At 35.9% G+C, this 23,881-nt stretch overlaps 1 protein-coding gene across 2 annotated transcripts; it reads left to right on the forward strand.

The window, feature by feature from the left end:
* Nucleotides 1-1,816: 1,816 nt before the first annotated feature.
* Nucleotides 1,817-22,958, forward strand: LOC121427256 (GMP synthase [glutamine-hydrolyzing]-like). 2 transcript variants are annotated; one of them, XM_041623580.1, is made up of 17 exons: nucleotides 1,817-1,921; nucleotides 8,584-8,678; nucleotides 9,475-9,566; nucleotides 10,028-10,142; nucleotides 10,843-10,940; nucleotides 11,226-11,329; nucleotides 11,887-12,080; nucleotides 12,518-12,571; nucleotides 12,940-13,051; nucleotides 14,393-14,605; nucleotides 15,025-15,243; nucleotides 16,282-16,397; nucleotides 16,875-17,000; nucleotides 17,590-17,705; nucleotides 18,645-18,775; nucleotides 19,366-19,538; nucleotides 20,205-22,958. In XM_041623580.1, the coding sequence occupies exons 2-17, from the start codon at nucleotides 8,592-8,594 to the stop codon at nucleotides 20,304-20,306; spliced, it is 2,052 nt and encodes a 683-aa protein (XP_041479514.1). In that variant the 5' UTR covers nucleotides 1,817-1,921; nucleotides 8,584-8,591; the 3' UTR covers nucleotides 20,307-22,958. The 2 variants fall into 2 exon arrangements, with proteins under 2 accessions (XP_041479514.1, XP_041479515.1); XM_041623581.1 differs by having other exon boundaries at nucleotides 1,901-1,921; nucleotides 8,587-8,678.
* Nucleotides 22,959-23,881: the final 923 nt, after the last annotated feature.

Here is a 23,881-nt window from a genome sequence, read left to right on the forward strand (position 1 = left end):
ATTTATTAATTACATTTGTGATTAAGTTTTGATATATCGTCAATCATTCTCAGTTTGTTTTGTTATTCTGGGACACACTGTATAATAAACTGGCCAGCCGAGCTACCTATGGAACACCAACAGTGTACTTTATATGTATAATTGTGTATTTTTGTACTTGAAATTATTATTAAGTGAATGTTTGTTACACTTTGATCATTGATGATGTATTATTATGTAATTGATATTGTGATATTATATCTAAATTATATATTTGTGATGGAACATTACACCTGTATTGTCAGAGTAAATGTTGAAAAAAGAAACATTATTCTGTGTCAATTTTGTGTTTCTTTGCAGTTTTTGGTTTGCTTGTTTTCTGTTTGGGTAACTCATATAGCTACAAAATATCCCTCATAGGAGAAGATCAGAAAAATCATATGATTAATATTCTAAAAAGCCATAGAAAGTGGTTCCATCTTGATGTAAGTAAAATCAATATTTGTGGGTTTTTTCAGATTTTGTATTTCATATTCTAATTAATTTTTCCTATTTACTAATGTGACCACTTGCAAATTAAAAAAATGAAAATCACTAACATTTTTTGGTTGGCTTTCAACCCAGGACCAAAATCCAATTGAAACCAATTGGATTTCTAACTGGTTTCAATTGGTTTTAACTGGAATTTAACAATTTCCAGTTGAAACCAGTTGGGCAACTGGAAATCCTTGAACCAGTTGGGTAACTGGAAATGACTTTCAACTGGAAATGTTTTCTAACTGGAACCAGTTGAGTAACTGGAAATCCCAATTGGAACCAGTTGGGCAACTGGAAATCCTAACTGGAACCAGTTGGGTAACTGAAAATCCTAACCCTTGTCTCTCATCTTTTTTAATTTGAAGAAAGCCCAGAAACAGCTTTATTTTAGATTTATATCATGTCTGACAACATGTGAGGTTGCCATTTGTCAACATTGCAATAATTTAAAAATGAAGCTGTTTCTGAGCTTTCCTCAAAATTATCAAAAAATGAAATAAAAGTGTTTAAAAGCCCACCAATCAAATGCCATTATCCATTATCAACATTTTTATTTCCAAGTGGTCACAGTTAGTAAATAGGAAAATTTGTTGAAATATGATATTAAACATAATAAATCTGAAAAAATGAAATAAAACAGATGTTGATATCACTTACATCACTCTTTTACATACAATTCTTCGGGCATTTTTAGAACATTAATCATTTAATTTTTTTATCTTCTCTTACAGGAATATATTTTTCCTCCATAATGACATGAAGTTTTCCTTCCTTCTTTCAACATGTAAACAAAAATATATATTACATATTTGTTTACAGGACCTAGGGGGTAATCATTATACCCATCTCGATTGTTATTTGGATTAATTCTCAGGGTGGCGATCTTTGGCATATACCCGGTACTCACTTCAGGGTTGATCTTTTTTTTTAATGCACTAGATGACTTGGCTGTTCTGTTGTCTGTTATCTTGATTTTGCCTTGTATGAATCTGTATATTTGTAGTATATAGGCCTACTGATCGTCATGGCATGTAGGCCTGTATTGGGTAAATCGGGACTCGGTCACTAAAAATAGAACATATGGCTTGAGAAATGAAGAACATAGAAAACATATTGTAACATATAGGCGGCAATAGAGAGGCTTCCTAATTATCATTTTTATTGAGGGGGTGCACAAAGGCCTATGATAGGGAAAGTAACTGCTTTTCTGATAAACATTTAACATGTCTGAAGAGCTTTTAATATAGAATGACATCCTCAAGAGCTGATTTGATAGCATGACGTCATTCGTGACGTTAATCTTCTAATTCGCGCGATCTCGAATCGAAAGCGCGCGCCACGATCATACGCCGGTATATGGTCGCAATAGATTCACGACACTCCATACAGATCTGAACATCACGCAGTAAGTATTGAGTTTTATTCATTTTCTATATTATATTAAGAACTGTATGGTTTGAATATTAAAATTTAGAAATTCTTATAGCCTGTTACTGTTAGTGATTTTCGTCTCTCTCGGAAAATGTTAGAATAGACGGCAATTTGATGCTATGCATATATTTAGCAGAATCAAATGTTTTGGGTTCAGTCCCACACGTGTGCTTTCACGTGGTGGTCTATGGGGAAGACAGATGAATATTTTAATAATAATATTAAGAGAGTTATACTAATTGAAAATCCAAGGGAAGGTCATAATGATTTTGTACTAGAATTAATTGTATTTTGCTGTAATTTTCATGAAATTTCTTGGAATTTTGTCCTGCTGTTTTTGATCGTCTTCCTGACATTATTATTTTAACATGATTAAAATTAATTTGAAATCTAAGAGACTAAGTAAGTCTGAGTTCAATTTAATTAGTTGAGACTAACTTTTTCAGTTAACTTGAATTCGAGTTTCGCTCTTTCAGTATCCATGCTCTCATATCGATTATGACATTGGAATGTAAAGTTACTCCCTAAATTCATTGTATGTGCAATTCATATGATTGTTTAATAAAACACCAATAAATGCATTAATTTAAAAAAACATACTTTTAGTTTTAGATTATTATTGCTGACGACGACAAAGTGACGTGACGATAACCCTCTTTGAAAAACAAAGTGATGAAACAAAAAAGTAGAATATTCTACGTGCCTTGAACAAAGCCAGTAGTGCGAGCCTCAGTATATATGTATATATATGTGTGTGTGTGTATATGTGTATATGTATATATATGTATTGAAGGAAGAATGTCTTATGAATGTAATTGCATGCTTTTCCGGTTAGTTTATTTTGAAATATATATTATAATGCTTTGGGAAACACTGCAATATACACAGAAAGCCCGGATGCTTTCCTCAATTAATTCTGTAAGTCGGATACTGGGGCCAATGTTTTTTATGTTGGTCAACGGTTGGAGAGAGTCTCCTTCTCGGCTGATGATTAGTCACAGGTGACTCGAGGAAAACGGCCGATGAAAGCACCATGTCGATCTAGTTCATCAGTTACCCAGCTATTCGAGGAGCAGTTAAAAAATTGAGCTCTTTGTTTTGTTTTGCCAATAATCATATGCCAAGCTTTATGCGGGTTATTCAAACTCATGAAAAAAAAAATACAAGAGAGAGGGGGAAAAAGTGGAGGAAGTATTGAGACAGAAGAAAACAGAAAAAAGAAAACTTTTCATGTACAAGTTGCACTGCTCTTGATTACCTTTAATCACATTATGTTTATTTTGCAATTACATCTTTATGTGGTCATGACTAACCAAACATGTATAGCCTTCAGATGATTGCCTTACGGTTTGCTTATCTTTAAATGATGAAAGTATGCATATTGATATATAGATTATTATAATTTTTTTCTTTTCCCAAACTCACCCAAAGTCACATTCCATCCTACAAGGGCTTGTCTCCCAAAGTAGGTAGGATTTAAAGGCGTCTTGTCTCCGGGAAAGATCGAGACTTCACTGACGTTGATGTTCACATCAACGGGACAGACGTATCCCCATACTCCGGTACGGGTGTAGGATTGGAGCTGTGATTTTCCTAATTTCTTTTTCTGTCATCTCCATCCTGCTTGCATACTAGTAGGCCCAACGTTCTCGCCAGGTTCATTCTGACGGTTGTCGGCGCGAAGCGACGCAAGCCGCGCAGCGGCCTCGGTGCGTGCGAAGCACGCACGGGGGGAGGGTTCGGGAGGGGGGTGTCCCCCCTCCCGCGCGAAGCGCGGTAGCTATCGAAAATATCAATATCGACGAGCTTAGATTGCTGCTAAATGCACCACATTTTATGTTTCTTTAATGCTTCTCCGGCCACACAGCCGTAACAGTTGCGCGAATTGCGATTGAAGCAGAAAGGCAATTACTTAGATCTATAACTTAAAAAGGTGAAAGGAAATGTCAATCTCATTTCATACTTACAGTTCATTGATTTATTCACATTGATGGCATCGATAAATAAGTCCATTATTTCAATGTTTAGACCGCTACATCCTTGTAAAAGTGTGATTAATTTTGTGAATGCGTGTTGCTTTTGTCAATGACCAACTACATCTACGGACCGCATGCGTAGCCCTTTGAGCTTGCGCCGTGTCACGCCCTTACGAAATCCAAGGATTGTTCCGACTTTGTTTGGAAGCCTCGGAAGATTTCTTCCGAGGCTTCCAAGTAATGGACATCGGTATTCATGAGACGGGGTCCCCAATTAACTTATATAATTTGCATGAATTTTTGTTTTGTTTATTCAGATACTCACTGAAACTAACTCTCATAAGACTTCTGTTGATGATGTTTACACTTATACTCTTTTATCAAGATTCTTTTATCACTGTCAATTATTGCTGTTTGTTCGTTACTCACCTATAAAATAATGAATGTGCTCATCACGAGCGTGAGAATTATTTTTAGTCATTCATAAAACTTTAATATTACGATTTTGTTATTAATTGCGATTTATAATGTTTTGAAAGTATAGGTTAATTGATAGGAAAAATATTTTTAGGTAACACACTATGTAGGCCTACAAATACAGCGTACAAATAAAAAAAGAGAGGGGGTGGGGGTGTAGACGGGAAAGAGCGATAGGGGAGGGGTCGTGGCCTGGACAATGACAAGGGGATGTTGAGATCGTGTGTGTGGGATTGGTGAAGGAGTCAATATTCGAAGCGAATATATTTTTTTAGAATTCTACTGATGATGATGGCTGAATAATCTTTCTTTACATGTATATTTTGGTGATTTTAAATTTTGAAATATTTTCTTGCATCAAGAGTGGGAAGATCGAGGTACGTGATTCAATAAATTGCATCACAATATCACTTTAGGTGAGTAGTTTTAAATTTACAGAAATTCACGTTTTAACAGTTTATTAAAAGTAAAAAGATTTTCTTAATTGTAGTATAGCACTCATCCAGCGTAAACAACATGAAGAATATTTGGGGTCACGAAATCAGCTGATTCGCACTCAAACAACAGGTTAAAAGGTCACACACGTGGCACACATTCCAGGGTGGGAAATCAGGAAAGTCCGTTCAAGCACAATGATTGGCTCAAGCCCAAGATAATGAATACTAATTAGATCACGTGCCATTGGCTTTGGGGGCGTCTCGTTAACATTCCAACTCATTTCATGAATATCATCCACTCGCAGTAATCAGGCTAACGACGTTGTAAAGCTAACTGTATAAAAGCACAATTCCGATAGAAAATATAACATCAGTGAAATTGAAAAATTCATCCAATTCCAATATCCAATATTCAAATTATACTAGCAACTCATTGTGGGCGTAAACAACGAAATACATATCATCTAAATTCTAAAACGTTCACACAATTCGTGAATGAATTGTCAATCCACTTCGTTGAATGTGTACTTCTATCGAAATCTATTGAATCACGTACCCCTCCCGACCCAAGGTGGATTTTTCAATCGCCATAAAGATTATGCAGCCACAATGATCAATCACAGTAGACACATCCATAAATGAATATCAATTTCATTCGCTCCGAACATTGACTTCTTTTCGCCAATCAATCCCTCCATAAAATCACAAACATCCCATCTTTTTCCCACGACCACCCCCCTCCTTTATTCTTTCTTTCTCCTTCACAGAAATCAATTTCAAATATTATATTTTAAAACGTAATTGTTATTAAGCAATTGTACAACAAATTCATAAAGCATTCACTGTGATGATTAAAAACATTTCTCAGGACCGTGCGCTCATTATTCAATTGGCAGGCCATGAGCAATAAAGAACAATACAAATGAAAATACACTGAATGTACGTATAAGTCACATTAAAAAGATGAGTTGTAATGATGTGAATGATATTAATAAAGAACATTACTTATGAAAATTGTAACAGATTCAATGAATATCTGAAAAAAACATTCAAACTGAATTAGTTTTGGATCCCATCTAATTCTGGAAGACTCGGATCCCCAGATCAAGGATTTTGATGCCATGTGCGATCTTTTTTTCCTGAATGTGGTCGTTGCGAGCGCTAGTGCAGTGATACAGAACTTGGTAGACACACCGTCGCGAAATTAATCAACACTTTGAAAAGATCGATGTAGAGATCAAGACTTTGGAAATTATGGAGTAAAATCGGAATATAAATGTGAATAAATCATTATGCTGTAAGTAAATGAGTTGAAATTATGTCAATCCATTCCTTTGGCTTTGTCATTATCAACGTGATCTTTGAATAATTTTCTCAATTCGCTCGATCTACGGGAGTGTCATCAGAAAAGCATTCAATGAATTCATGTAGTCGATGTAGCCCCGATGTAGCAAAGGCTGGGACGAGATGAAATTAAAATTCGATCGAATTTTGATATTATTTTTGACACTTTATTTTTGACAAAATAAGTGATAATATCCGGGGATAATATCAACTGAAATTCGTAATAATCTAATAATTAAATTGCCCAACCCAGTAACCTACGGTACTCCTCTCAACTCACTTTATTTTTGAGCGTATTTACTACCATTTTAAAGACGTACCGGTAAATAATGTGAGCAATGCGATACGCAAATGCGAGGTAAACATCTTCGCGCTTCCCACAAAAGAGATTGGGCCTCGAGTCGAGGTCGTATCGTATAGCATAGAAATCCCGGGAAGAAATCTTGGACGAAATATTCGTCAAGTTTATTTTAGGATCTGAAAAGCAGATTGTGTTATTGAATATATTCAGGTTTTTTTTTGTATATCTAGGCCTGTTTTACAGTTGTCGGCCACGGTTGTCGGGGAAGTTCACGGTTGTCGGATTTCCCCTGAAAATTTTCAGGGTTGTCGGCGCCCGACAACCGTGACGCGTGGTAGCGAGAACGTTGAGTAGGCCTATATAGCAAATTGTTAGCAATAGCCCTGGTTTTAATTTGTGAGACACACCTACTCGACTTTAAATCCTAGTATCCTAAAAGAAAAAAAGAAAAAAAAAAAAAAAAGCATAGAAAAGAAAAAGAAAAAAGAAAGGAAAAAGAAATATTTGAATTTTACTTTTTTCCATTTTAAGAAAACAAACGTTAATAATATGATATATACTATGGCGAAAATAGTCAAATTGACTGGTTGCCAAATAAAAATAAGTACCCCCCCCAGTCATGTCAGTCAACAAAAATTCCACCAAAGTATATACAATAAAAAGATTTGACACTTTTTCCGTCTTCGCGTGATGCTTTGCATCAATTTACGTGTGAAATGAACGTGCCTCGTCTTTCCCTTGTAGTGTCTTTGATATAAATACAAATTGCGCGCCCTCTTCAGATGAAAAATTCGGAAATGGTGAGTTCGCACAATTGTCCTGTCCATTGTTTGTCAACGAGAAAAAAATCAGCGCTTAAATGTATGTACGTGAGGAAAATAGTAGAAATTGGACTTATATCGTTCAGTAAGTTTTGTAGAATAATGTTATTCTTTTTAAAAGCTACAGTACCGGTAGTCAGTATGTATTTTAAAATTTGTACAATCCCATGCAACTGTTATATGCGCTGTTCCTGGAATTTTTCTGTGCATGGCGGCATGTAATGCACTCATGGGCACTGCACGTATTGCGAGGTTAGTATTAGTATACACCATGAACCGCGTTTGGCAGTGGATTTCTAACTAGTGGGTCGCGCATGCTGAGATCCCACTTCTGGTGTCAACAACACACGACTTCTATGGCTTGATTTTTCTGTGTGTGGAGGCATGTAATGAACCCTTGAGTGCTCATGGGCAAGTTTATAGGGACTTTCTCAGTTTTCAAAAATATCTCCACACAAGTTCATTCACCTGTCAAGTGCCGTTACAAATCATGTGTGCAATTCTATGTAATCATATCAGGTTTCAACAAGATTATTGGGAAATGGGAAGTCATGAAAAATAGAGGTCACTGAAACTATTTTTAGCACCCTCAATTCAATAATTGCCTTCTATGTCCCCCAGGGGTAAGTGAAAAACATTTGTCCCCATATGTACCCTACATGTACATGTACATGGACAATCTCATATTATCAAGACATGTTTGTCTTGGTTTATGAGGATATCCTTGTTTACTGGGACAATCCAAATTTTTGGACCAGTATCTCTACTGCTGATTGACACTCCTGAGTGACAAAGTGTGTCACTTTTTGTTGTTAAACAAAACAAGTCATTTAAAAAAGTGAACTTATGCATGATTTATGATATTCCACCGTTTCACTTCTCTCAAAATATGTGATTTGAAGCCAGTTGCTATTTCCTCTCACGTATTATTCTTTGCCTATTCCAAAACATCACAAACTCAAAGTGCGCATCCGCGGGAACTGCGGCTCAAGAGACATGAATACTCCAATAGATTGAGATCTGAAAAATGAATATGCAAATAGCGAAACCATCTCAATCTATTAGGAATACTCATGAATATTCATTATAGATTTAGTTCTGTTCCAATGAAAAAAGACACAATTTTCATGTCGTGGAAACGGGCCCAATTAAAAATGCATGGCCTAATATTAGCCATAATGAACAGGATTAGAAGTTTTCACTACGATGTAGCCTACAGCTTATACCTGCTCCTCCTCGGCAGTTATAACCAACCCTATAATTTCTCTTTTGATCACCAGCAGTCAATATGAATGGAGAGTTAAATCACTCGAGTGCTAATGGGTCTTTAGGTGAGAAGGTTGTTATTTTGGACGCTGGTGCTCAATATGGCAAGGTGAGGACATGTGTATATCACAGACTTTCTCAATTATTCTAAATTTGGAGGAATAGATCTGAAAGTTACCGGTCACAGCATCTGTTAACAAAATGAAGCCCTCCACCCCCCCTTCATAATTTTATGTGCACTCCTATCAAAAATCAATTTTAATTTTTTTTCCTATTTTTTAGTATGTCATCAATATTTTGGAATAAGAAAGGTTAGATGTCTGCGAGTATCCATAGTGTTCCACACTGTTGAAATTTTGAACCATTTGCCATGATCTGTTGTAATAGGAACAAATTCAAGGGCTTTGATCGACCCGAGGGCAATGCGACTGACCAATTTTAAGGCTGTCATTTTGTTAACAATATACAGCCTGTAGTATTTTCTCCACAAGTTACTTTGAAGTTTTGGTTGTCAAGTAAAGCTCACAGTATAAACTTGACAGAAATTCTCAGCCTTGTAAGAGTGTAAAAGTGATATAATTAACATATTAAAAGTGAAAAGCATCTGACCATGGAATCGTTCTACAGTTCAGGTGATTATTGGATTTAGACTTATGCAGACTTACAGTAATTGTACCTAGCCAGAATTCGTGCACCTAAAGTACACCTACTTCAAGGAAAGACCCTGTCACGTTTAAACATTCTATCCATTCAACTTTTCGATAATCAGATGATATCAATCATGTTTTGCAACTTTTTGGTTCATTTAGTTTGAATAGAAAGATTGAGATTTCTTTTCACTTCTTAGTGTCGTCCTCACTCATAAAAATGATTTGTCACCTTTTTTTTGCTCCTCTCAATAATAGGTGATCGACAGAAAAGTTCGAGAACTGTGTGTAAATTCAGAGATTTTACCCTTAGAAACTCCTGCTTTCATTCTGAAAGAAAAACAGTTCAAGTAAGTACCATTCACTTCAAACTTTCATGGTTCACAAGCATTTCAAAACCCAGACCAAGATGTAATTTGTAATGCATGTTAATTTCTATAAAATTAAAATACCCTTTTTGTACCAGTTGCCTAGTAGATGGCTAGGAATATTTAATTGTATAAGATTTTTTTCTTATATGCTTATAGATCAGATTTTTATCTCCCTCTCATTTTTGCCATGGCAACCATAGGATACTTAGAGGATGAGTACACCTTTGATTTTTTACAAAAACAGGTGTGTCCAATGGGACAAGTCTTCTTTACCAATTCATTAAGTTTTTTTTTCAAAATTACTAGTGTGAAATTTCAATGAGCTTAACTTTTTCCTTTTCTATCATTATATAGGTATATAATGACCCTGTTTCATAGATGGTATTATTCCTTTTTTCTTTTTCATCTATTTGATCATTGTTCTTTGTTTTTCTCTTTAGAGCTATCATTATCTCAGGTGGTCCAAATAGTGTCTATGCAGAAGATGCTCCGACCTATGACCCAGCGATCTTCCAGTGCGGACTTCCTGTCTTGGGTATCTGCTATGGCATGCAGGTGAGATATTAAAAATGTCAACCAGGCCAAGACAACAATTCAAATGTGTTGAAGATGACAACAACGATGATGATGGTGATGATGATGATGATGCTACTGGTGATAATGATGATGATGATGATGGCGATGACGCTAATGGTGATGATGATGCTAATGGTGATGATGATGCTAATGGTGATGATGATGGTGGTGGTGGTTGTGGTGGTGGTGGTGGTGATGGTGGTGATATGATGATGATGATGATGCTAATGGTGATAAAGATGATGATGATGATGATAATGATGATGGTGATGGTGATGGTGATGATGAAGATGGTGATGATGATAATTATGATGTGGTGGTGGTGATGATGGTGATGGCGATGATGATGGTGGTGATGGTGATGATGATGGTGATGAGGATGATTATATGATGATGATGGTAATGATGATGATGATGATGATGATTATGAGGATGATTCATGGTGATTCATGGTGATTATGATGATGATGATTATGATATGATTTTGTTGGAGTGGTGGTGGTGAGAACGATGACCATCATCTTTGCCACTACCACAGTACATCAATGTATTAAACAACATGTATTTTCAATGTGCTTGATGCAACACTTTTCACGTGTCAAACTACCTCCAAAGATACTTCCATATGCAAGGGTAGGCATTATTGTTATTGGCTTTGATGTCACTGTTATTTTCACAGATGATGAATAAGGAATTCGGAGGAAGCGTTCACAAGAAGGATACCAGAGAAGATGGCCAATTTACAATCACAGTTGACCCTGCTGTCTCCCTCTATAGGTGAGTTACTGCCAACTATGAACTATTATTCCTAAGCAAATTATCTAATTCTTCTGTATTTACTTTTTGAATTTGTATGAATAGGGGTTTTATAGCATTTCAAGGCAGATATCTTGTCAAGGACATATCAGAATCCCAATCATTTACAAAATTGTAATAATTAGGTGATATCACTACCCCTATATTGTTTACCAGTTTTATACTTCCAATGTCACATCATCATTCGTGCAACTCTGATCTCTACAATGTCATTCTAATTCTTTGCGATCTATGTCATCCTTACAGAGGTCTTGATAAGCAACAGAATGTCTTATTAACGCATGGAGACAGTATAGACAAGGTGGCGAAGGGCTTTGTGGTCGCTGCCAAATCAGGGAACATTGTAGCATGTAAGTCACTGCTTGCTATTTCACTATACTTATCGGAAGTTTGCACTTTGGCAGTTATTCTTGACCATTCTTATTACATTGCTTTTGAATATATTTAGATACACTTGTTATGTTTTCCATGACCATTTGTTTTGCTTAATGCCTTAAAATTAAAGATTTTTTTGTCTCTTTCTCTCTTTTTAAAGGATGATCAAACTAGAGCAACCATTTGTACTTTTTATGACATCAGAGGCAATTACTTTTTTATCTATTTGATATGAATTTCACAAATTTTTTGTTTGTTTGAGTCTTTATATATCATATAATTTCTGTTCTTATGTATAATAATTTATTTGTTGATATGGGACTCTGCATATGCAGCTGTGTCTGGAATAAAGTCTTGAATTGAATATTGGCTTTTCCTGAAATGAATGTTGGATATGGAGACCTATCTCTTGCTAGGTGCCTTATTTAATTAAAACATGTCTATTTGAACTATACAAATTCTTTTGACTGGAAAGATGATTTTCATTTTGCAAGTTCGACAAGACCGTAACCTATCTCCATTTCCCATACAGCTATTGCCAACGAGAAGAAGCGGTTATATGGAGTCCAGTTTCACCCCGAGGTTGACCTGAGCGAGAACGGCAAGCAGATGCTGCGGAACTTCCTGTTTGAGGTGTCAAGCTGCTCTGGATCTTACACGATGATGAGTAGGGAGGAATCATGTGTACAGGAGATACGAAAGAGAGTTGGCAACAATAAAGTACTGGTTAGTAAAGAAGTTAATTCTGTCACAAATAAAGTGTTAACAGCACAAAAAGTATTCTCACAATCTCCTTATTATGTTCCCACTCCCAGGAGCATTTCATGAAAGGACTTGTCAGATGTTTTATCTGACAAGTCCTATTTTATCCAAAGGTTCCCATAGTAACAGGGACACCCGGCCAATCAAAATCAAGGAAAGTAGTCAGATCTGATAAGTTGTCGGACAAAGACGATGATGGAATGTTCCCCTGTTTATGTACTTGCACAAATCATGTTTTATTTCTCCTAGCGAACATCCACTATCCCTTTTTTTGTTAGTTGAAAGTATTGGAATTTGTTTTTGATTAGGCTTTAGAGATCATTTAATGAAGTGTTCAGAATGTATCTGTGCATTCCAATATTTGTTATCTGAAATTCTAATTTTCTTTTTTCAAATTCTAGGTTCTTGTGAGTGGGGGTGTAGACTCAACTGTGTGTGCTGCTCTTCTCAGGAAAGTAAGTACTAACTTTATTTTTTAGTTTGATGAAAAAAATAGAAAGTTGAACGTTGAACCGGAAATACTTCATATTCTCTTTTGTGAATTTATATGCAAAATCAGAATGGTATATCTAATCCTTTGCAGATTTATTTATTCCTGGTCATTGGATCATGGGTTGCTTGCACACAATATTTGCACTATCTCCACTCTAGGGAGTATTCCAACAAGTTTCCAATTGCATTGCTAGACATACTACATGTACATAGGCTTTCGCATCCTACCGAGTAACCATTTAGTACACGATGGCACAGACTGGTAAAGTGTGGATTTGGATCATATTCTCACAATGTTCCGCTATGTCTTTAATGTTTGCCCTTCTTGCAGGCACTTCGAGCAGACCAAGTGGTGGCGCTACACATAGACAATGGTTTCATGAGAAGAAACGAAAGTCAGCTAGTCGAGGAGTCTCTGAGTAGATTAGGCCTTAAACTTAAAGGTATGTTGTTATTCCTTCATGAGAGCTAATCACATGAGATGACTGAAATTATGGAAATGTTATTGTTTACTCAGTCCTATATCTTTAGTAATTGTCTTGTAATGAAATTGCATCATTTTGGATGTTTGAAAAGTTTTTCTTCTCAAAAAAGTTGAGATTTACAAATAAGAATTATACTTTTTTTTAAACCTACCGTAAATGTCTGTATATGTCTATGAACAGCTACAATACGAAGGATCAGAAAGTGAGCCAACCATTTGATTCTGATGTATTTCCAAATTATGTCATTAAAATAAATATCAAATAGCATCAAGATAGGTAATATACTTTGCAATGAGCACTTGTAACATTGAAGATGTAAATCAGTGACTGAGTATATGTCAAGATTATAAGGATTTTTAAAAGATCATTTATTTCACTCATTTACAAAAAAATATTCTTCAAACAAAAGCTGTATGCAAGACTACCGTGCAATATCAATGACTTTTCTTTCTTGTATATAAATAAATAAATTCATTTCATAATCCCTCTCTCATCTATCCTTAGGTCTTTTTCATTCTGTATATAAATTCATATATACTTATATATCCTCACTCTTTCATTCTTTTGCTAATTTCACTCTGTATTTCCTTCTTTCCCTTTCTTTCCATTATGAAGATTTAGATGTGTAGTCTTATTCAAAGTATGTAAAATATCTATACACTTATGGTATCCTTATGGGGGTCCTTGTCTTGACAAGCCTAGCTTTTTTAAGGTCTCCTCTTTCAAAATGTGAAATTTTGTGTAACTTTTGTCTCCGAAATCCTACTCTGTAATGTAAATGATATGATTTATGTAACAAGCTCAATGTATGGTTAGCGCTGACAGTCTATTTTTTTACCTTGCTATTCGTTTTATTATCATTTGTTTTGTAACTACCATGTATGAATGTTTTTTTGAAAGGAAGGAAGAAAAAATTGAACTATGAAGTATGAAAATGTAATGTGGTCATAAGCGTCGGAAGCAGGGGGGATGGGGGGACGTGTCCCCCCCCTAAATTTTTTTTTTTTTTTTTTGCTTGTCAATTTTGTTTCCTGCGTCCCCCCCTAAATTCACGTGGACCCCCTGAAACGTGTGTTATCCCCCCTAAAATTTAGGTTGATGACTTTTTTTTTTTTTTTTTTTGCTTGTCAAAAAATTTTGGCTAGCCACTCCTAAAATTTAGGTTGATAAACTTTTTTGGGGGGGCTTGCCCAATTTTTTACCTTTGTCCATCCCAAAAATTTTTAGGTGGACTCCCCCTAATTTTTGGGGCTTCCGCCGCCAATGAATGTGGTATTCATATTTCTTTTTTTCTCTCAGTTGTCAATGCTTCCCAGTCATTCTACAATGGCACCACGGCGGTCCCCGTCGACAAGACCGACCCAAAGTCCCCAAAACGCATCACCAAGACGCTCAACCTTACGATAAACCCGGAGGAGAAGCGCAAGATCATCGGGGACACTTTCATGCACATCGCTGATGAGGTGTGCATGGAACTCAATCTCAAACCGGAAGATACCATTCTAGCTCAGGGTAGGTCAGGGACATTTATTCGTGAAAATCTCAAGTTATTTAAAGTAAATGAATGCTTCAGAAAAGATGTTGGTCTAGAATAATACTTACGAGCTATAGAAGCCTTTGTTTGATAGTTAAGACGTATTTCTTGAAAAATTGTCAAATATAAAGGATGGCTGTTTGAATGCCCTAACATGACTATTAGTGATATGTTCATGTATATTTCTGATGAGGTTTGCATAGAGCTTAATTTCAGACTGGAAGATACCATTCAAGATCAGGGTAGGTCAGGGTCATCTATTCCTGAAATCTACTCTTGAATTATTTAGTTTCTACTGGAACAGGATTTTTTTCTGCAGTTAAAAAGTGTCAAAATTAATTTTTGCATTGAAATACTCTTTTATTTAAAGTCACGACTGTTTCATGGTTTTCCCCAGGGACTTTACGGCCGGATTTGATAGAAAGTGCTTCAGCGCTTGCAAGCTCCAATGCAGACGCTATCAAAACCCACCACAACGACACCGAACTTGTCCGTCAGCTCAGGGCCAAAGGCCGCGTGGTCGAACCTTTGAAGGACTTCCATAAAGACGAGGTGCGAGCCTTGGGGAAAGATCTAGGTCTTCCATTGGATGTCGTTCATAGACATCCTTTTCCAGGTATGGTTTGTATTCATGATAAAACCTATAAAAACCACTGCATAGAGACAATAGCAGTCTGAAAGAGCAGTGGTTTTATAAATGGGTTCTCAAAATACTTGTAAAACCTGTGTTTAAAGACCACCAAAGAGAAATTAGAAAAGCAGTCTGTATGAGCAAGTGCTCTTTATGAATGAATGGGGTCCTAGAATGACATGTGTTAATGGGGAAATTATTCAAGGGAAACCCGTTGTTACCATACCATTGTCGATCTTGATCTAGTCAGGTCTGACATAATTTATACAAACCAAACCAAAGCGTGAGAGAATGAAATAATAGGCTGAAAATGAAAGACTTTTATCATCAAAACTTTAATTTGCTTTGAAAGAGACTTCTCTTTGGAAAATTCCTCAATTATTTTGGTAATTTATGAACAAAATGCTTTATTTTCAACCAGAATCATTTGGCACATTTATTCATACAAATAAACACAATGAGGCGGCACTTTTTTCCTAAACCGTGTACAAATGGGTAAAAATGACCATCTGATTATGATTTTTTTGCATGGTCAGCCCCCCTTCCCCTTTCAAAACCGTTCCGTGGCCCCTGCACATGGGTCGTAATAATAATGATAATAATAACGCAGTTCTTGTATAGCGCATATCACATTATGCCATAACGTCCCTGTGTGCTTCCAAAGGACTTGGATATTATTATCCTGACCCTGGTAATGTTCAATTCTGTGCAATTTTATTTTGTGATCATTAACATTACTAAACTTTAATCAGGGCTTGAATTAATCAAAGGACATTCAAGGTTTATGGCTTTAGATACCCTATTCAGTGGTGTCAATGCCCCTCATTGGCCTTGGAGATTTTGTTGTGCCCTTTAATTTTCCCCATTTACACTGTGATATAAAAATGTACCCAAGAGAAAAGTGGCCTTGCACTAAAGATATTGAATTTAATGCCTGTTAAACGATTCCGAAAGTTCAGCCCCCATGCTCGAATAATGCACTTATCAGAAATCTCTTTATTTATTTTTTCACTGTTTCTATAGGTCCTGGTTTAGCGATCAGGGTTATATGCGCAGATGAACCTTACATTGGGAAGGATTTCTCAGAGACTACTATCTTATTACGATTATTAGTCAACTATGCAGAGTCTATGGATAAGGTAAGGTTGACGATATTTCCTTGGAAGAGATGGGTACTAGGTAGCTTTAAAAAATGTTGGTCCTTTTCATGACTTTACACATGCCCAAGGAATTTACATGATATTCCGTAAAGCCCCTATGTTTATTTGTTCTCTGCCATAGAAAGCTTTAAAAACTACCTTTATTTTATGTGTATAATTTATGAATATAGCCGCATGCATTAGCAATTAAAATCAGTTCTGCTATGACATCAGAAGAGATAATCAAGTCATCACGATGCCATGTTCTTTTCTCTCCAATGACCATCTAACGCAAACTTTCATGCACACTTGTATGCATAACTTTCAAACTAATTATTTACCTATGAGTAAATATTTTTTCTCCCTAGCCCCATGCATTATCAAGTAATATCAGTTCTGCAGTAACATTAGATGAAATGATTGTGCCATGTTTATGCCTCACCTACTCTCTATATGTAAATATTTTTTTCTCCTTAGCCCCATGCATTAGCAAGTAAGATCAGTTCTGCCATGACATCAGATGAGATCGATCAGCTAATTACTATCACCAGTAAGGTTAGGTTAGCGTCAACGTTGCTTCCAATCAAATCAGTTGGTGTTCAGGTAAGCTCAAAGTTTGGTATAAAATTAATATTGTCATCAGGAAATTCCCCAGAATAAGTTTGTTTGGCCCCGTATGTTTCAGACATTCCTGAAGTCATCTGTAGCTGATTTCAAGCTCTTATGAAAATATGTGATATGCTTTAGTGATCATATGGCATTCTAGGTCACGAAGTGAAGTATGAATGAAATAAAATGGAATTGGACACTCAAGAAGGTTGACCATTTTGTAGAATTGCACAGAGACAAACACATGTTGAAGTTGGCCCTAAAGCCTTTGAAGAGGTTTATTATTCATTGTGTGGTACGTCCTGAAAATGTCTGTTGCAATAACGAAAAATAGCAAATACAAAAAGTTGAGAAATAAAAGTTGATTTTCCTTTCTTTTAACTTGATTAAGCCCTGGCTGTAATTGTGGGGTGTATTTGACAGGCATCTCAACCATTCTGAAATTTTAACATTCAGAGCTTTTGTGTTTAAATAGGCATCATGGTAAACTTGTGACCACTTTGCTTCCTCTTTTGCATCCGTAGGCCATTTTGAAACACTTAGTTTACCGTCTTTCATATTTTTACTTCTATCTCCTTTACAGGGAGATGGTAGAACGTACTCATATGTTGCAGGGTTGTCTTCAGACGAGTCTCCTGATTGGGAAGCCATTATGCAGCTATCTAAACTCATCCCTAAGATATGCCACAGTGTCAATAGGTAAGTGAAACCGGGTCCATACACAAGAAGAGTGTATGTATCATGGGGGTTGGTTTCACAGGATGCTATGTAGTTTTAGAGACATGTCTGAATAATGTTTGCCAACAAGGTGGTCCTAAAACAGGATTTCCTCTGTATTGGAATCCTATTTGGGGCATTTCAGGCTTGTCATAAATTCTTGTTAGTAGTTGTGTTGGTCTATGACCTTTCCTTCAAGTATTTTGTCTTGTTTATTTCCTGTTTCATGAAACTTAACATTAAAAATAATGCCATAAATCTTCTCTCAGTCAATCAAAGTACATTATTTTAATAGCGCGGAGGATTTAGGAATACACGTAAATGGAGTTGTCAGAGATGGGCCAGCTGCAGATCACTAATGCATGCAAGGCAATGGCTTCAGCCTCTAAGATCGTGGCACAATGATGTCATTGCATAAGGTCGTTAGCTTATTACAGTAGCTTGCAACTTTTTATTGATAACTAGATTTAAGAAATAAGACACCATACTTATTTAGGAAGTTGTTTTTCATTAGTATGTAAAATGCCCTTTAGAACAATCATCGAATACAGAGTAATTAATGGTCTATGCACCATTGTATGTTTCAAGATTCCTTAATAAAATAAGTGTGACTCCTGATAGACAGCTTGAAATCACAGAAATGAGTTATCATTTAATTTGAACAAACAGGTCAAAGCATGCCATATTACATCATTTTAACCTGTGGGCTAAATCTGAAACCTGGTTTTGAAAATAATGATTATCATTGGTGTGTTCAGTTTAACCGTGGGCCAGTGTTCTTTATAATTATGTTTGAATATGCCAAATAAATAATAATTATGAGAAGAATCAGCTGACATCATATTATGCACATTGACCCATCTGCTCATGTAATCCCCCTTGATGACTTCAAACCATTATTTTCATCCTTCTTTTTTTTAGGATTGTTTATATCTTTGGTGAGCCCGTGATGGAGACCATTCAGGACGTAACACCGACCTTCCTCACTCCAAACGTCCTGGGGACGTTGAGACAGGCAGACTTCTATGCCAGAGAAGAGCTCATGAACAGTGGTAGGTATGAGGATTGGGAGAATGTAGAGGATGAGAATGGTGATGAAGACGATTGTGACAGGGAGGAGTTAAAGATGACGATCATGGTGTTGATCGTAAAGAGGAGGTGAAAGAAAAGAAATTGGTGGTAATGATGATGGTGATGATGATGATAATGATGATGATGGTGATGATGATGATGATGATGATGGTGATGATGGTGGTGGTGGTGATGGTGGTGATGGTGATGATGGTGGTGATGATGATGATGATGACGATGATGTTGTGATTGTGATGATGACGATGATGGTGTGATTGTGATGATGATGATGAAAACGATGGTGTGATTGTGATGATGATGATTCATTTCAAGTCATCACATTTTGTCGACATCAAAACAATGCGATGCAGGAAAGCCGAAGTAGAACATGCATAGCACATTTAAAGCGGCTTTCAATGACTTGTGGTAAGATTCCTAAAATACATTTGATTTGCAATTTCTTTAAAAATAACAGTTTTAACTCACAGAAATTAATTTCTTGACGATTAAAACAAATGTAGACATGTGAGATGAATTTCAAAATGAGCCATAAACTGGTCTGTCTTTTCAGGTTATTACAAGAAGATAAGTCAGATGCCGATCATACTTGCCCCTGTCCACTTTGACCGTGATCCTGTCATGCACCAGCCTTCGTGCCAGCGTAGCGTCGCTATCAGGACATTCATCACCAATGACTTCATGACAGGAATCCCTGCGCAGCCAGGCAAACACATACCAGAAGAAGTAAGTAATATTCTTTGGGTGTGAGATGAAGGGTTTAAGTGTGGTGTGGTGTGAGTAAATAAGAATTTTAAAGCTATGGTAGAATTATATGGGAAAATAAGGATTTTAAAGAATTGCGATTTAGAGAGAAGTAAGGATTTTAGTTGTAACATTGTGAGGAAATACAGATTTTTAAAAGTAATGAGACGTAAGTAAATAAGGATTTTAGCAGTAGTGCGATATTGTGAATAAAAAGGATTTTAAAGGAAGTGCAACAGAGTGGAAAAATGAAACTGAAAGCAAATAGTTTCTTTATCTCAATTATGTTTAGTCATTTCTCTCTTGTAAATTGGCACTTTTTGTTCTTTTATGTTGTTTTATTCTTTTTCTTATCCCTTTTTAACATGTAATTAATTCATGTTACCAATGTTCAGGGAAGTGCTCTTGTACAAGGCCTCTTGGATTTATTCATGCAGTTCCCCATTCCATTTTTACTTTTGCTTGTAAACTAGTTTCTTTTATTTTATTATATTATGTGTATTTTGTTCGATAATGAAATAAATGCAAATTGATTTGAATTGAATTGAAATGAAAATAAAAATAATCATAAAGGTAGTAATAAGTATCTGTTAGCTCACTGATCATTATACTTTATTTTGTATTTTCTATTTTCCTCATTTTATTTAGGTTGTTATGAGGATAGTGAAGGCTGTTTACAGCGTGCCAGGGATCTCACGAGTCATGTACGACCTCACAGCAAAACCACCCGGAACAACCGAATGGGAATGATGACGTCGGCTTTAAGGACTTTCATGACGGACAAGTCAAACTGGTCGGCCAAGATAGGTTTACATTCAGGGGACAGAAGGAGAGGATTAAGGCAAAGGCCTGAGAAGGAATGTGATTATCCGGCCACTTTTTTTTGTGAAGGAGATTTAGAAATTGCAGGGATGTAAAGAGAAATCTAGAAGATTTAGAGATACCCTAACCAGAGTTAGACTCGATGGCCCGTATTCTGAACTCGGGTTTGAATTATACCCTGGTTTTAAGTTGTGGTTTAAGTATGGAGAGCCAACTGGTTCACAAATCCCTAATTGTAAACATTCAATTTATTAACTCACAGGACATCCAAATTGTTCATAACTGTCTGGGAATGATAACTGAAGTATTTTTCTTCATTATGAAACTAAAAGGAGACGAAATAGTAATCATAAGAAATATACAACTTAAACAGAATTTCCGATTTTTTGGCTCCCATAATTTTAGTACTGAGTTAGACTACGGTCTAAGTTAAACCTGACTTCAGAATACGGGCCAATAGCTTGAATTCTGAATCCGGGTTTAATTTAAATTCTGGTCTAAAGTTGTGGTTTCACTATGGATAGCCACTTGTGGTTTTACTATGGATAGCCACTTGTGACGCAACTTTCTCGCTGTATTAGTTCATTTGATGCCTGATTCATTCAAAGTTTTCAGAGAAAAATTACTAGAAATATTTTTTCACTATCATTAGGAGCAAGGGAAAGAACACAGTAAATATATAAAAATATACAAAGTAAATAAAAAATTTGACATTTTTGGCTTCCCTTAATTTAGTATTTTAGCCTCAGTTTAACTGGACTTCGGAATGTGGGCTAATAGGAATATGTATAACATGGGTAATTATTATGTGTAATTTACTGCTGTCTCACATTTGAGTATTTTGCTGGCTCCTATCTGCGTATTGTTCAAACAGAGAGCTATGCAGACATGTAGTAAATCAGTCAAGGGTGCTCACCAACAACAATTACATTACCGGTATACAATAGTTTTGTCCAATAGAAATTTGTAACAATACAGTCACTTCTATGATTTGATTAATAAATTGGGTTACGATACATGATTATGGGATACATTTATAGCAAACCATGTTTATCATTTTGCATTTGTAATGTTAAAGCAAATATGCAATAATGTAATCCTTAAAAAAAAATTATGGCTTTTATAAAGTGATTATTTGTATTTCTATTTATATCTGCTCTTTCCTATTTGCTGTTCATTCTTTGAGACTACTGAAATATGACAAGTTTCATAACCCTCATAGAAAGTAATTAAGGTATGTATGAAGGCATAGAGTTAATAGAAATAATTATGGTTATGAAATCTCTAATTTATGTAATCATATACGTTTTGAAGTGGTTTTAAAATTACTATTTTTGTAGAAATTTTATTGACAGGGTTTGATAGAGTTTTTAATTGGACATAGATAGAATTTATTGAATAGTGCTTGATTTATTTTTGGATGTATTTTTTAATTTTGACTCTAGGGGCCGGTTTCATAACGAATTACAACTACATAGATGATGACTTTTCCATTTTGTGACTACCTTGGAAACTTTGATTGTGATTGGCTGCTGAGCCCTGTTACCATGGTAGTTGCCATAATGGCAAAGTTACAATAGTTGCAAGTCCTTTATGAAACGGTGACCATATTGATTTTCTTCTGTTTTAATGTTTATCTCCCAATGCATACCATGTCAGTCAATACAGGCTGTTGAAGGAGCGTTATGGGCGTTGTTGCAAATCATTTTCTACAGAAAATGATTTAACACGGGTCAAGTGTCAATTTGATCTTTGTCGCACAACTCCCCGAGTTTGTGGCTATCACAATTTCATACTCAGTGGGCTCCATGTCACATGGTTCCAGTCCTGACATAGCACTATATTCCTTAGGTAAGGCATCATACACAAATCTGCCATTCCTCACCTTCTTGTTTGCAGTGTCCTCTTTACTCCTGCAATGACTGGGTTAAACACTCAAAATTGCTATTCCAAAACAAGTGCGTTCGCATTTCGGCAACCATTAATAACCTGGGTGGAGAGTGTCAAATCCATTTTTTAACAAAGCGCAAAGTGCTTAAAATTTCTGTTTGAACTCTAAACGCCGTAAAGATTCTGTAGTTCCTTATGGTTACACAATATCTGCCATAGTTTATATTATCTGTGAGAAACCCTTTCATTCTGTCTTGTGCGATTTTGTTAAATATCACTGACCTGCGGTTAATGTAACATGATTTTTTGTTTCCAAATCAATTTATCTTTGTTATATTTCTATCGTTGTTTGGGGGATTGTTGGTTTGCACACTTGAATGTTGGAAGTCATTTATAGGAATTTTGAATAGTGCTGAAAGAAGTCTTGCCACAACTTTTTCAGAAAATTATTATGATTTCTTGAAATCCACTTTGATATTTTTCTCCAATTGAAGTGAGAACTAAAAGAAAGTTCTCATGGGGTCGTTAAAAATGATAATCAATAACTTTAATCCATGGGTCCTCTTGTTGCTTACTTTCAAAGTTTTATGCTTTCAGAGCAATTGAGTAAATGAAATCACCAACTAAATATTCTTATGTATGTCAGGTGCCATTTCATCATTCTGTCATTGGCTTAAGTTTGGATTATAACATTGAATACGATAGGCAGTCTATTAAGTACCGGTAAGTAGGTTTAATCACCTAGCGTCTCTGTAGTCATGCCAGGGTATAAGCAAACATTCATGTATTCTTTATTTGCTGTTGTAAAATAAACTTACACCTATCTTCTTTTTTCTCTTGACCTATCCCTCAATTTTTCTGAGGGGTATTTTATTGTTTAGTACCGTGTCAAGGTGAACAATTTATGTCATGGAATGCATACTATTACAGTCAAACCTATCTACATAGACCACCCAAGGGGGGCAAGATTGTGGTCTCAATGAGCAGGTGGTCATTATGGCCAAGTTCATGTAATACAGTGACACCTGTATATAATGACCACCCAAGGGGGGGGGGGCAAGATTGTGGTCTTAATGGGCAGGTGGTCTTTGAGCAGTTTCCTGTAACACATGATTGAATGGTCCTTATAGGCAAGTGGTCCTCCTATACATATGAGTCTGAGGCAGGTTTGACTTCATTTTACTTATACTTATTGTCAGTGGGCTGCTAAACCCCCATTTCTCAAAAACTCAAAGAATATGGAGGGAATTCCAAATCCTGCCTCTTCGAAAAAAATTATTTTTTAGAATTACGGCAATGTTAGCAACATGATATTGTCTCAAAACAATCTCCATATTCTCTAGTTGTAACTATATAATCAAGCTTAATTTTGAGATATGAGATTTCAAAAGCCCAGTGATGAAATACTGTATTGATAACAGTTTGGCTCCTACATGTAATTAAAGGCCACCGCACACCTTACGACTGTTCGCGATCTGATTTTCAGAGCTGCCAAGTAGTACTGATTTTCCGTATTTAGTACTGAAAATAGAGAATACTGATGGTTTCATGCAAAATACTGATTTCTTAAGTTTCAGTTTATGCGTAGTCCTATGGTATTCCTGTGAAAATAC

The sequence above is a fragment of the Lytechinus variegatus genome, chromosome 14 (assembly GCF_018143015.1).
Source record: "Lytechinus variegatus isolate NC3 chromosome 14, Lvar_3.0, whole genome shotgun sequence".
Lineage (NCBI taxonomy): Eukaryota > Metazoa > Echinodermata > Echinoidea > Temnopleuroida > Toxopneustidae > Lytechinus > Lytechinus variegatus.